Source organism: Myotis myotis, unplaced genomic scaffold (genome assembly GCF_014108235.1).
Source record: "Myotis myotis isolate mMyoMyo1 unplaced genomic scaffold, mMyoMyo1.p scaffold_m19_p_8, whole genome shotgun sequence".
NCBI lineage: Eukaryota > Metazoa > Chordata > Mammalia > Chiroptera > Vespertilionidae > Myotis > Myotis myotis.
Window position 1 is genome coordinate 31,057,695 of NW_023416390.1, and position 14,107 is coordinate 31,071,801.

General features: G+C 49.9%; 1 protein-coding gene across 1 annotated transcript in view; it reads left to right on the forward strand.

Moving 5' to 3' along the window:
* The window catches only part of ARMC9 (armadillo repeat containing 9), a 111,535-nt gene that overhangs the window by 85,529 nt on the left and 11,899 nt on the right, over positions 1-14,107 (forward strand). Inside the window, exons 21-23 of the mRNA XM_036320412.1 lie at positions 3,282-3,397; positions 8,355-8,491; positions 12,259-12,388. Coding sequence (XP_036176305.1) covers positions 3,282-3,397; positions 8,355-8,491; positions 12,259-12,388 — 383 coding nt within the window. The remainder of the gene's footprint in view (positions 1-3,281; positions 3,398-8,354; positions 8,492-12,258; positions 12,389-14,107) is intronic.

Sequence of the window (14,107 nt, forward strand, 5' to 3'; positions counted from 1 at the left end):
TCAGCTCTGTGTGGAAAGACCCAAGTGTTCTTACTGGCAAAACGGGGGGAAGAGAAGGCATGAAAGGTCCTAAAGTACTGCTGAGAACTGGACGTAAGGGGCCTGCTCTGTGGTGAGGCCTAGATCCTAGGTGGGGGCAGTGTGACAGGGAGGTCAGAGTGGACAGCAGTATCAAGTGATTGCAGTTCAAACCACTCTCTTGCGAATTTCACAAGTGATATAAAGGAAAGCAAAACTACATTTTAGTTCTTACTTGGAAAGCTTAATTCTGTTCCATTTCCTCCAAGAGGGTAGAGGCCTCCCTCCCACCTTCTCTCTCCTGTCTTTTTCCCTTCCCTTACCAGTGCAGGTCTAGGCCCAGCCTACCTGCTGCCTACTGCCCAAGCTGGTGGCTGTCCCCACAACACAGGTGAGGCCTATTGATGCTTTCCATCAGAAAGTGACCCTTTTTCTTTTCCTTCACTCAAATAGTTGTAGATAAACCCAAATAACTTGTCAGTAAAAATCAAGAAATCACAGATATAATTCCAATTTTTAAAAAATTTAAACTTTTTTCTTTGAAATAATCATAAATTCACAGGAAGTTGAAAAAGTCGTGCAGAGAGGTCGCATGCCCCCTCACCCAGTTTCCCCAGTACCTTATGTAACTGCAGCACTTGTCAAACCAGGAAATTGGTGTTGGAGCATCCACAGACTTTATTCAGATTTCACCAGTTTTTCAGTGATTTCTTTTTTGAACAACTAAATTATTAACATAATATAACCATATTACAGAACACTTGGAAAAATTACTCTTGGTTCTACTATCCCACATAGCCACTGCAGTCATTTAGTATCTTTGACTAAATCCCTCCAGACTTTTTTCATACTTTTAACATAATCAAAAGCATCATTTATATGCAGTATTATAACTTGACTTTTATTTAATGTTTTATTTATTTATTTTTTTTTAAATATATTTTATTGATTTTTTACAGAGAGGAAGGGAGAGAGATAGAGAGTCAGAAACATCGATGAGAGAGAAACATCGATCAGCTGCCTCCTGCACATCTCCCACTGGGGATATGCCCACAACCCAGGTACATGCCCTTGACCGGAATCGAACCTGGGACCTTTCAGTCTGCAGGCCGACGCTCTATCCACTGAGCCAAACCAGTTTCGTCTTAATGTTTTAAATGAACATTTTCTTTATAACTAGTATTTATCAGTGTAAATGGCTATATAATATTTCAAATGAACATGCCATGTTTTACTTAATTATTCCCCTATGACTGGACAGTTAGATTGTTCCAGTTTCACTCTATAATAATTTTGTAAAGCAACTTTATTTATTTAACATTTTTCATATTTGGGATTCTTTCACTATGATTAACACCCAAGGATATGAACATTTTTACAACTCTTCATATAAAATGCCAAACTGCTTTCCAAAAGAGTTATCTCAGATTTCCAGCCGCTATCATTTTGTTTTTTTGTTAATCCTCACCCGAGGATATTTTTCCATTGATTTTTCTAGAGAGAGTGGGAAAGGGAAAGACAGAGAGAAACATCAATGTGAGAGAAACACGTCGATTGGTTGCCTCCTGCCTGACCAGGACCCAGGCTGGGAGGAGCCTGCAAACAAGGTACATGCCCTTGACCGGAATTGAACCCAGGACCCTTTGGACCAACTGAGCCACCTGGCCAAGGCTAAAATTGTAGTTTCTAATTAGTTGTGTTGAAAAACTCAAAAAGAGTCAGGAGGCTACTGCTAGAAATAAATAATAAAGATTTATTCAAGGGCCTTACGGTATGCAAACCAGAAACACAACTAGGCAATACACAGTGTTCCAAAGAAGAAAGAAAAGCTGCGGGCTCTTACAGTAACAAGTACATTCTTGGAAAGAATCAGCTCTGCATTCTCAGCCTCTGAATTGGTCAGAGATGATAATTCTCTAGATGACCATGGTCTGGAAACTGGATGTCAGGTGGTCTGGGTACTCACACATTCTTCCTCGGTCCTTCTGAAGGTTATCTGGGTCTGTTGTATATCCAGGCATTGACACCAGACTGGAAAGTTCCAAAGTTCAAATTCCCAGACTAGTTAAAGCAAGAATAGAATCATTTCCTCAGGCCTCGATTTACTTGATTTTAGTAATTTAGCAGCTTGACTATGGTGACTTCATTTTATTTCTTCACTTCCTCATTTGTAAGATTGATTATTTTTCTATTTTATGGTGATATTTTCTGTTTTGTGCCTTGGCTGTTTGAATTCTTTGCCCACTTATCTATAAGAGTTCCTCATCTGATGAAAATTTTAACCTTTAATCGCTTAAATTTGCTGCAGATATTTCTTCTTAGGCTGTTGCTTATCTTTAATATACTCTATATTTGGAAATGTTAAATTTGTTGTTGCTGTGGTTGCCTCCCGCACTCTCCCCAACTGGAGCCAGAATTGAACCCACAACCCTTGGGGAGGGACAGCACTCTAACCACTTAGAACACCGGCCAGGGTGGAAACGTTAATTTTTCATGAAACTAAATCTGTCTTTTTTTCCCTTCTTGCTTTCAAAAGCTGGTCCTCTCCAGAGATGTGATATTACTATATTCAACTATTTTTGTCTCCTTTTTAAAAAAAAAAAATTTTTTTTTATTGATTTCAGAGAGAAAGGGAGAGGGAGAGTTAGAAAAATCAATGGCCGAAACCGGTTTGGCTCAGTGGATGGAGCGTCGGCCTGCGGACTGAAAGGTCCCAGGTTCGATTCCGGTCAAGGGCATGTACCTGGGTTGTGGGCACATCCCCAGTAGATGTGCAGGAGGCAGCTGATCGATGTTTCTCTCTCATCGATGTTTCTAACTCTCTATCCCTCTCTCTTCCTCTCTGTAAAAAATCAATAAAATATATTTAAAAAAAAAAATCAATGATGAGAGAGAACCATTGATTGACTGCTTCCTGTAGCCCCGTACTGGGGATCAAGCCTGCAACCCAGGCCTGTGCCCTTGACCGGAATCGAACCCAGGACCTTTCAGTCTGCAGGCTGACGCTCTATCCCCTAAGCCAAACTAGCTAGGGCTTGTCTCCTTTTTCTTTATGGTTTGATTTTTTTTAAAATTTATATTACTAAATGGTGTAATACGCAAACACAAGGAGAAAATTTGAATAATCTATGGCATGATCCATCCTCTTTTATTTGCAAAGCCTCGTACTACTATAGATTGATGAATTAAGTATAGTAAGTTCTACTTCTAGGTCAGCTTTCAAGATGCTTTCTCCAGCCCCTTTTTCTCTTTCCTTCCACCAGATCATGACCAACACGGGGAAGACGAGGCGGAAGGGGCCAGCTGGTGTTCAGTGGGGCGGCGACGAACCCCTGCGCAGGCCCGTCACCCCCAGCGGCCACAGGAATGGGTACCCAGTGTAAGTATGGGCTAAAAGGATTTATTTTCTTAAACTGCAATGTAAGATGTATGTTTATAACATTTCAAAATAAAATGTTTCTATTGAAAAGCATTTATCCTGCCCCAGTCAGCATGGCTCAGTGGATTGAGCATCAATCTATGAGCCAGGAGAGAAAGAAGAGACATGTTCCATACCTGGGGGCACATGTGGCTGTCCCCTGATTGGCGGATATGGTCCCTGCAAGGAATGAGAAACCTCATTTTCCTGAAACAGTGGGCCTTCCCACTATAGCAAAGCAATTGCCCATCACCACCCTCCATGCATGTCACTCGGTGCAGATGGTGTGCTAATTGCTGGGGGTGCACCAGTAAATGAGATGGGATTACTGCTCTCAGCAGCGCCTAGAGGGGAGAGAACTGGCCGATGTGGTGTGGTCGGAGGGGGTGGCGGGGCACAGGGGTGGCAGAAAGGACATTCGGGAGCTTTAAGTCGGCCTCTTTAAAAAGTAATATAACTCTCCACACACACCAGCACCCCCAAGAACCCAGTGCTGCCAGAGCATAGACAGATCGAGAATCTCAGTGACCTTGGGGGCACTCTGATACTTGCTTTGTATGCATTCAAAATACTAGTACTTTTGGAGTCAGTAACCCCACTTCTAGGATTTTATACTGAGGAGTCAGAATTTTACAGAGATATATACAAAGGTATTTATTGCCACATCCTATCTAATAAAAGAGAAACATGGTAATTGGCGTACGACCGCTTCCCTTCCCATTGGCTAACCAGGGCGATATACAAATTAACTGCCAGCCAAGATGGCGGCCGGCAGCCAGGCAGCTTGAAACTAACATGGGGCTTGCTTGCTTCAGTGACGGAGGACTCCAATGTTCCCCGCCTGCCACTGCAGGCCTCTGAGCTGGCAGTTTGAAACATTGTAACAAAAATAGAAGCTAAACAAAACCCCAGAAACCAGCTTTCAGCTAGCCGGGATCTCAGACCTGGAGTTGATACAGAGTTTCGATTGTAGAACCTAAACAAACCAGATACCTGCTTTCAGGAGCGGAGGCCTAAGAGCTGGAGCCTCAGAGCTAAAGCTGGCTCAAAATAAAAAAAAAAAAAGAAAGAAAAAAAGGAGCAGTTGGGAGCTTCAGTCCCAGCCTGAAAACAGCCATCATCCCCTCACCCAGACTGGCCAAGCACCCCAGTGGGGACCCCCACCCTGATCCGGGACACCCTTCAGGGCAAACCAGCCAGCCCCTACCCGTGCACCAGACCTCTATTCTATATAGTAAAAGGGTAATATGCCTCCCAGCACTGGGATCAGCGGAGCCGCGAGGTCTCCCGGCACCGGGATCAGTATGACAGGGGGTAGCGCCCAAACCCCCTGATCGCCCTGCGGCTCTGTGTGTGACAGGGGGCGGGGCCACAACCTCCCTATCGGCCCTGCTCTGTTCCTGACAGGGGAAGGCGCCCCAACCCCCTGATCGGCCCTGCTCTGTACCTGATATGGGGGAGCTCCCCAACCTCCTGATCGCCCTGCGGCTCTGTGTGATAGAGTGCGGCGCCCCAACCCCCCCACCCCACGGGCCCTGCTCTGTGTGTGACGGGGTAGAGCCATAACCTCCCCATCAGCCCTGCCCTGAGTGTGAGAGTGGCGGCGCCCCAACCCCCTGATCGGCCCTGCTCTGTGGGTGATAAGAGGGCGGCGCCCCAACCCCCAGATCCGCCCTGCTCTGTGCGTGACAGGGGGGAGCTCCCCAACCCCCTGATGGGCCCTGCTCTGTGCATGACAGGGGGGAGCTCCCCAACCCCCTGATGGGCCCTGCTCTGTGCGTGACAGGGGGGAGCTCCCCAACCCCCTGATCGGCCCTGCTCTGTGCGTGACAGAGGGTGGCGCCACAACCTCCCCATCGACCCTGCCTTGAGTGTGACAGGGGGCGGTGCCCCAACCCCCCCAATCGGCCCTGCTCTGAGCCCGACCAGGGGCTGCACCTAGGGATTAGGCCTGCCCTCTGCCACCCGGGAGCAGGCCTAAGCCATCAGGTCGTTATCTCCCGAGGGGTCCCAGACTGCGAGAGGGCACAGGCCGGGCTGAGGGACCCCCCTCCCCCCCAAGTGCACAAATTTTTGTGCACCGGGCCTCTAGTCTATAATAATAAAAGCATAATATGCTAATTAGACCCAAGGACCTTCTGGATGAGGCAGCCAGTGCATCTGGGAGGGAGGGATCCAGGCAGCCAATGCAGCTGCAAAGGCGTACTCTTGCACGAATTTTGTGCATCGGGCCTCTAGTTATTTATAAAATGAAAAATAATCTAAATGGCCAAAGTTGGAGGCTGATTACATAAATTATATATTCACACAAAACAGTATTGAAAAATGATGTTTTAGAAGAATATTTAATGCATGGGAAGAGCCTCATAATATATTAGGAAATGATAAAGCAAATTAAAAATAGTGTGGATCTAGCCTACTGGCCACTCACAGTGATCCCAAGTTTTTGTGTGTGGTTTTTTGGGGGTATGTATTTGCTTTTGTTGTTGTTAATCCTCCTCTGAGGATATTTTTCCACTGATCTTTTAGAAAGAGTGGAAGAGAGAGAAAAACATAAATGTGAGAGAAACACATTGATTGGTTGCCTCCTGTAAGCGCCCTGACCAGGGCCTGAGCCGGGAAGAGCCTGCCACTGAGGTACATGCCCTTGACTGGAATGGAACCTGGGCCCCTTCAGTCTGCGGGCCGATGCTCTATCCACTGAGCCAAACTGGCTAGGGCTGTATCTGCCTTTTTTAAAAGATGTCTAAAATGTCTAGGTATTTGGAGGGCAGAACATTATAGATTCTATATATTCTCCTAATTTTTTCATGATAAACACTGGTTTTATAATCATGAAAAGAAAGGTTGAAAATAAAAACAAATACAGTGGTCCCTGTGCAATCCGGGACACTTCCTCAGCCCAGCGTCAGATGCGTGCCTCCCCCTTGGCCTGTTTTTTTCTGATCCAAGTCTCCCTCCTCCATGGATTCTAGAATTCCTTCTCCTCCCATCACTGTCCGAACTTTGCTCCATCATTTAATGCCTCTTTTGCTCCCTCTTCAAACTCACCTCCAACTGCCACTGCTATCTCCCTGCCTCCCTCACCTCTCTGGTGACTTCCCTGGCCCATCCTCCTCGCCCTTCACAGCCCCACGTGGTCTGGTAGTGACTTCAGCAAGTTATTGCTGCCTCAGCCACAGTGGCCTTCCTGTCCTGACCCCAGAACACTGCTGACAGCCCTCCCCCTCCATGTCCGCTGACACTGTGGGCGGTCCCTCACTCTCACCCTCTTCCTCCTAAATGCCATGTACTGCAGGCCCCACTTGTCTGGTTTCCATGCTGCTGACACCCACATCTCTAATTTCAGCCCAGACTTGTCCCCGCAGCATCCCTGATTCAGGTTTCCTGGGTGAAGACACAGTCCTCTGAGCCCCCTGCTTCAGGGAATGGTGTCACTACCCAGACACTGAGCTAGAACCGTCCATGCACGCAGAGCCCTCTCCTTCCCACATGCTCCTGCTCTGGCCCTTCTCTCTGCCCTCCTGAGCGCTCTCCTCTGCCCAGGAGAGCCTCCTAAGGAACCTCCCTGCTGGGTCCCCGCTCCACAACCATGGACATGGAATGCCATTCCTGTGGCTCCTGTTTCCTTTAGAGATCAAATCTAGTCAAACCCTGGCCGGCACGGTCCCTCTCTATTGACGCCCACCCCCACTCCCCCAGCCCTGGAAGCTCCCAGGGCCCCCTGTACCTGCAGCTGCCAATCCTTATGGTGCTTAAATCTTTCTGTAACAACCCAGCGTGAGTCATTTATTTGCTTCTTCACCTTGCTCATGGTGTTACATCTGGTAAATTCTCCCTCTTTTGGCCCCAGGTCAGAGCTCAGGACTGGCACACGTACACCCGTGTGCGCGCACACACACACACAGCGTTTCGTGCCCCCTTAGGACAGTTAAGTGTCTGCTTGTCTTTGCTATTGGAATTGACATTCAAGAACAACTATTTCATGGGGCCCACTCCTAAGACAGGTGGGCATGTGCTTGCTTCGATGTGCCCCCACCCCCGCACCCCCAGCCCTCACTAGAGGTGGTGGCTAGTGTCTCCTTGCTGAGGGGAGTGAGTGCTGTGCATACAGGCTGGCCTGGGAGCACCCTGCTCGCTCCCATCTGTCACACCTGGCCTGGGTCTGGTGTACTGAGACACCTAATACATGTCTGCTGGATGAATGAGTATCTGCCAGACACCTTCACCCACCAGGTGCCGACGGAAGGCCATACCTACACCATCTAGGCCAGTGGTTCTCAACCTTTCTAATGCCGCGACCCTTTAATACAGTTCCTCATGTTGTGACCCCCCAACCATAAAATTATTTTTGTTGCTACTTCATAACTGTAATGTTGCTACTGTTATGAATCGTTATGTAAATATCTGATATGCAGGATGTATTTAGGCGACCCCTGTGAAAGGGTCATTTGACCCCCAAAGGGGTCGCGACCCACAGGTTGAGAATCGCTGATCTAGGCAGATTCCTGTGTTTGCCTAACTCCAGTTGTCGTGGCTGACATGACATGTCACGTCTTTTCGGATTGGACCCATCCCTTCACTAATCTATTTCACCCTTAGAGGACGAACCAGAAGATTGGTTCCTTAAATTGATTGAAATGTCATACCCCAGGTCACTCAAAGCCAAAAGATAGAATTGTGTCTTAGAAAGATACTAAGCTACGTATCACTAAATGTATAAGAGCTAATATGATCAAGGCAAGGGTACTTCTTAGTTTCTACCAATACCCCTAAAAAGGCTTAATATCTGCTAATAGCAAATTAACAAAAGAATTTCAGGTACTTCTACTTTCTGTATTTGTTTGTGATGCTACAAGATAGTCAGCAGTCATATATCTCTTTCTGTTTTGATGGCTGTTTTTCATTTTTCCTGCAGGCTGGAAGACCATCCCGTTTCCCCCCAGACATCCCGACATGCCAGGAATGGCTGCCTCCAGTCCCCGCCCAAGGCCCACCTTCCAGTCTGCAAGGGCGGCGAGCCTGGTGCTTCGGAGCCTTGCGTTTCGACTTCATGTAATAACACGGGCAGCACGTGGGGACACTTTTGGGCTGCTGATTTCTAAAAAGTATTTTTCAGATGCCAGAAAAAATATATATGCGTTGCATCAGAAACATACAAAGTATTTTCTTTAATTTTCAAGAGGAAATTAAAAGGATATGAGCTAGCCAGATAAGACCCTAATCTCCTCCAAATAGGAAAAACAACAGAGGAGCAGGTCAGATTCCAGTATGAGAAAAATCTGAGAACTTTTATCATCTGCCCACAATTGGATCCAAACACTTCCAAGCCTGGGTTCGGAGCAGCAGACAGTCCCAGAGCTAAAGGAAGCAGGCTGTCGGGGACTCGGCGGGAGAGTCTCCTGCTGTGAGCAGTGCTAGAGGCTCTGCCAGCTTTGATCATCTGTTCTTTACTGGGTTCTACTAGAGCTTTAAGCAGTAATACGCCTTTCGGCTCAATGTATCCAAAGGTTTCTGCTGCCCGGGTGGAGGTTTTAGGCTGTGTAACAATTTTTGCCAATTTGATCTGATGCTGTTGAGTTAAAAATGGTTTCAAGTTCCATAGGCCTGGACCTCCAAAAGGTTGCATTTAGGGTAACTTATTTATCAGTAACATCCTACTTTTACCAAATGACCACCAGGGTGGCTCTCTGTCTTGCACTGATTGCAGGTGTGGTCCTATCTTTTGGAAAGACGTACATGCTGTTACCTGCCAGGCGGCATTGGAGGTTATCATAGACAGAGGGCTGAGTGGCAGCTGATTGGCAATGTTGACATTATTGTTGTTTTCAAGAACAATTAATATTAGCCCTGACAAAGTGAAGGCCCTGGCAAATTCTGGTTCCTCAGGTGAGGACAGTGGGCACCCACCAGGGACTCGGCCTTGGCAATCATCAGTCGCCCCCCAGTGCCTCTCCCTGGGGAGGCAGCAGCTGCTCAGCAGCCCCTCCAGATGGGGGGCCTGGAATAGGGACAGCTGCTCGTCCCAAGTCACGCTGTGGGTGCACCTGTCAGCCTGCTCTGAACGCTGAGACCGTAGTCTGAGTCTCCCAACCTCCACCTGCTTCTGTTTCCTCAGACTCCCCCTCTGCCCATCAACTCCCCTTCCACCTTGGTGGACTCCAGAACACTGACCTGTGTGCCCTCCACCTGCCAGAGACTAAGCCAGCCGTGGGCAAACTACGGCCCGCGGGCCGGATCCGGCCCGTTTGAAATGAATAAAACTAAAATAAAAAAAGACCGTACCCTTTTATGTAATGATGTTTACTTTGAATTTATATTAGTTCACACAAACACTCCATCCATGCTTTTGTTCCGGCCCTCCGGTCCAGTTTAAGAACCCATTGTGGCCCTCGAGTCAAAAAGTTTGCCCACCCCTGGACTAGGCCTACCAACCTCTGCTCACCCGCTCTGCCAGGCTGCTCTCAGCCTCGGGCCAGCGTCTTCAGCTCCCCTTTAAATTCCTTTTACTCGTCCCAGTTCTTCTCTGGGAGAAGCCAAGCCTAGGTAACGGCTTTCCCTAGGTCCCTTAGTGAGCACCTACTCCGTTTCTGGTCTAGATTCCGTTCCTCCTTCTACCCTCTTTCAGGTCGCCCAGCCATAGCCACCCGGGACCGATGTCCCCAGGCCAGTGTCAGCTTCTCGGCTGGTCTGGCCACAGCCATCTCTTCCTTTTGTCACCCAGCCTCTATGTGAGGAGGGGTGGCAAACAGTCTTGGCTTCCATGCTTGGGATGCTAATTTGAGACTGGTTGTGAGCTGCAGCTGGGCTCCGCCAATACAAGTGCTGTGCGGATGAGCAAGGAGAGAAGAAGGCCAAGGGCTGGGTGGCCACCCTGATCCCATTGTCTTTGTGTCATTCCTTCCCTGACCTGACTCCTGGCCCTCCCCCATGCAGTCCTGCTTCTCCAACCTTTTCTGCCTCCTCTGTGCTCTTGCTCACCTTGTCTCCCGTCCCATCCTGGCCTCGCCCAACCACTCCCCACAGGTCCCCTTGCTCACATGACCTGCTGCTGAGTCTGGCCTCCTGGCCTTCACTCGGCTGGGAATTAACGCCCCACCCAGGACCCAGTGGGGACCCACCAGTGTGACCTGCAGGGCATATGCTCAGGACACCCCCTTCAGACCTATGCATCAGTCAACACGAAGGTAAAACTCATGAGAAGAAACCTGTGGGACCCTCAAACTGCTTGATCAACTGAATGCAAGGCCAACATATTTTTTTTATTGATTTCAGAGAGGAAGGGAGAGAGAGAGAGAAACATGGATGATGGGAGAGGATCATTGATCGGCTGCCTCCTGGGTTGAGCCCGCAACCCAGGCATATTCCCTGATCAGGAAGAGAACCGTGACCTCCTGGTTCATAGTGACACTCAACCACTGAGCCACACCAGCTGGGGGAAGTACAATCTTTTTAAGCAAAGAACTCACCCCAGGTGCTGGGAGGAAATCATTCCCAAGGAATAAAGCCAAGAATATGGCCCGAGGGAAGTTATTCTCATTTCCCCAGTGACCAAGACTATCTTGAATATCAGCATCACGTGCCTTGTCAGTGGGCCCTGGAGTTAAACATGCCCAGCCCTGTCTGAGATGGAGGAACAGAAAGGAAACCAGTGCTTGTCCCAGGAAGCCTCGGGGCACACAGGCAGCTGCCCTTCTCCCCACAGCTCCCAGCGCTCACTGACTGAGAGACCCCGGGGGCCTCCGCAGTGTGGCGGACGGTGGAGGGAAGGGTGACTGCTATCTGGTGACTGAACCAAAACCACAGAGGGTCTAGGGAGAGTTCAGCTTAGTTCCTCCTCCTAAGCCCATTAAGCAGAGAGCACAGACAAGCCAGCCACTGAAGCATGGATCAGTTCCGGACCCAGTTCTAGATGGAGACTGTCCAGTAGATAAAGCCATCCGTTGGGTTTCATACCAGAAACAGATTCCTTATTTGGAAGTCAGAGATATGCCCTTGCAGGCTGAGGAGACCTGCCAGAAAGACTTTTTACATTTAAGATAAAGCAGAAGCCATATCACAGAGGTACCAGAGAGATTTTTTTAAAAACTGAAAAGATTGGAAGCTGTGAATCCAGACTTTGTCGCTGCAGAGCTCTGACAGCAAACATGGACCCCTTGGGCTGTAGGAAGAGAAGAGGAAGTGGGGCCAGAGAAGAAGGGGTCCAGGTCCCTGTCCCCAGGCTCTGAGGAGGCCTCCTGGGCAGTCATCCGGGCCTTCTCGTCACTTCCCCCTGGAGGTCTGCAGGATGAGCGGGGCCTGGTCCCTGGCAGAGGGTCAGCTCAAGGCTGCAGCTGGGAATTAGGAATTCAGGCCTACAGGCACCCAGGGCAGCTCAAAGTAAAGAAAACCCCACCTCTGGGACTGCCAGACTTACCAAGTAAAAATACAGGGCACCAAGTTGAATTTGAATTTCAGAAAAAAACACAAATAATTTTTCAGTGTGTCTCTGGCTCCTGTTGGAATTCCATGTGTCGTCGGCTTTTCACTGAGGCAGAGGGGAACCTGGGGAGGCCATGGGGCGGACAGGCCTGCACTTCCCTGTGCTGCGTGTGTTTGGGCCAGAGCGCGCTGCTGCACCCCGGCTGTAGGTACTGCCCATCGAGGGGGCTGCCTAGAAAGTCCCAGCTGCACAAAAAGCAAGTCCCTGTCCATAACTGCAGGGACCGGCCAGGGGCTGGCCCAGGTGCGTGCTTTTCTTGGCTTTGCCACCCAGACCTGTAAAGAGCATCCTCAAAAGGTTCCAGAACAGAAGTCCACTGAGCTCTCTCTCCTTCTCCCAGCCTCCAGGGACGCCAAGCCAGAGGAGTGGCTGCCAGGAGGACATCAGGGAGAGCCTCGCCTGCCCCCCTCCGTGGCCCCCAGCCACCCGAGGGAGGTGCCCTGGGCCCTGTGCAGCAGAGAAGCCACCAGGTAGGAAAGGGAGGTGTTCTCCAAGGCCCAGGCTCTGGTGAAGGAAGAAGGAGCACTTTTCTGGGGTCTGAGGGGAGGTGCTGAGATCCCTGGGAACGCAGCCACCGCCTGATCACCTCAGAGCAGAGGGGCTGTGGCGACTGTCCGTTATCAGCCCAGAAGAAGAAACTCATAAACGCGCCCAGGGACTCGGGAGAACTGTAAGGTGAACACATCTGGGGGTGGGGGGCATGACTCAGGGCAGCTTGAGGACAGCGTCCACTCTCAGCACTTGGCTGTGGAGACGGGTGGGATGGAGGGGAGAAAACGGAGAAGGAAGGCAGTGGCATGGTTTGGCTCAGATGTCAGCTTCCTGAAACAAGTCAAAGCCCTCCAGGCAGAGAAAAGGGCGTTTCTCTTACTCTGCACCCATGGAGCACAGGCTGGCCTTTGTGGGTCACTCGGGGTCCTTGGGATATAGATGGGGCCTTTCAGGGGTCTCACAGGCCCCTTCTCTCAGACCCGAGGAGACCTCAGGGAGAGGAGCCCCAGACCCAGCATCTCCTGAGCGCCAGGCACCCCAGCTGCCCACCTCTTCCTCCTGGCTACAAACTCAAGTCACTCCACCGCATTCCAGGGCCACGGAGCCCACGTGTGGTCATGTAGCCCATGACCGGCTCCCACGTCCTCCAAGACAAGCTACGTGTAGGGTGTTTGTCCCAGTGTTTCCTCTCCTGGCCTAGAACAGGCTCTTAACTTATTTGTTGGGTGAATCAGGAGGAGGAAGGGGGGATAGTGGCTCTCTGCAAGGCTCAGTGTCCCCGACTCCTCTTTCTCTGCCTTTAGGGTGAGGACAACCCCTGCCCCAGAAGAGGAGTTGGCTGGGTGGTGCTGCGTAACCGCTCAGAGCTGTGGGTGTGGGCACATGGTAAATGAGAGGCTTGCTGAGGTGGCTTGAAATGTTTGCAGCCCCAGCCCCACCCCCGTGGCTTCCAGCACAGGTCTCCCAGGGGGATTGCCTCTGGGGAAGCTGGGGGTGAAGGTTCAGACCCCACACCACTGCCTGCTCCACCCTCCTGTGGCCACGTTTTCCTTTTCTTTTCTTTTTTCTGTTTTGCTTCTTAGACTCCTTCGCATTGAGTAGCTAGGGAAGGAGCGATTCTATGAACCAGGCCTTAAAAATACTTTTATTTTTTAAGGTATTTATCCTGAGAAGAGCCAAGGTGCTCTCCCGGGAAATCTGTCAGCCCAGTCCCTGGCGTGTGCAGGGCGTGGTTTCCCGCTGTCCCCTCGGGAAGGTGGTGGGCCACCCTGCCCAGATGGGCACAGGGTCTTGCCCAACACCCATCAGCCCCCCTGCTGCCTGCTGGTCCCGCTGGCGAGGCACAGCACACAGACAGGAGCCCAGCGGAGCAGGAGGGGCATTAGACCTTCCCTCCAGGCAGTCAGAGGACAGGGGAGGGATGGCTTCTCGAATCCAGTCCTCAGCTGGGAGCAGAATCAAACAGAGATCCTGTCCTGCCACAGACAGGAAATGACTATTCTGCAAGTATTTTGTCATTTACAAAAGAAGGAGGGAAGATATTTTTTCATCTGTCTATTGTTAAGGTAAAAAAAAAAAAAAAAAAAAAAATTCACCCAGACGGAAAGTAGGGGAGGGCGGGGGTAAGGGGAAGAGATCAACCGAAGGGCTTGTATACATGTATATAAGCCAAACCAATGGACATGGACAACAGGGGG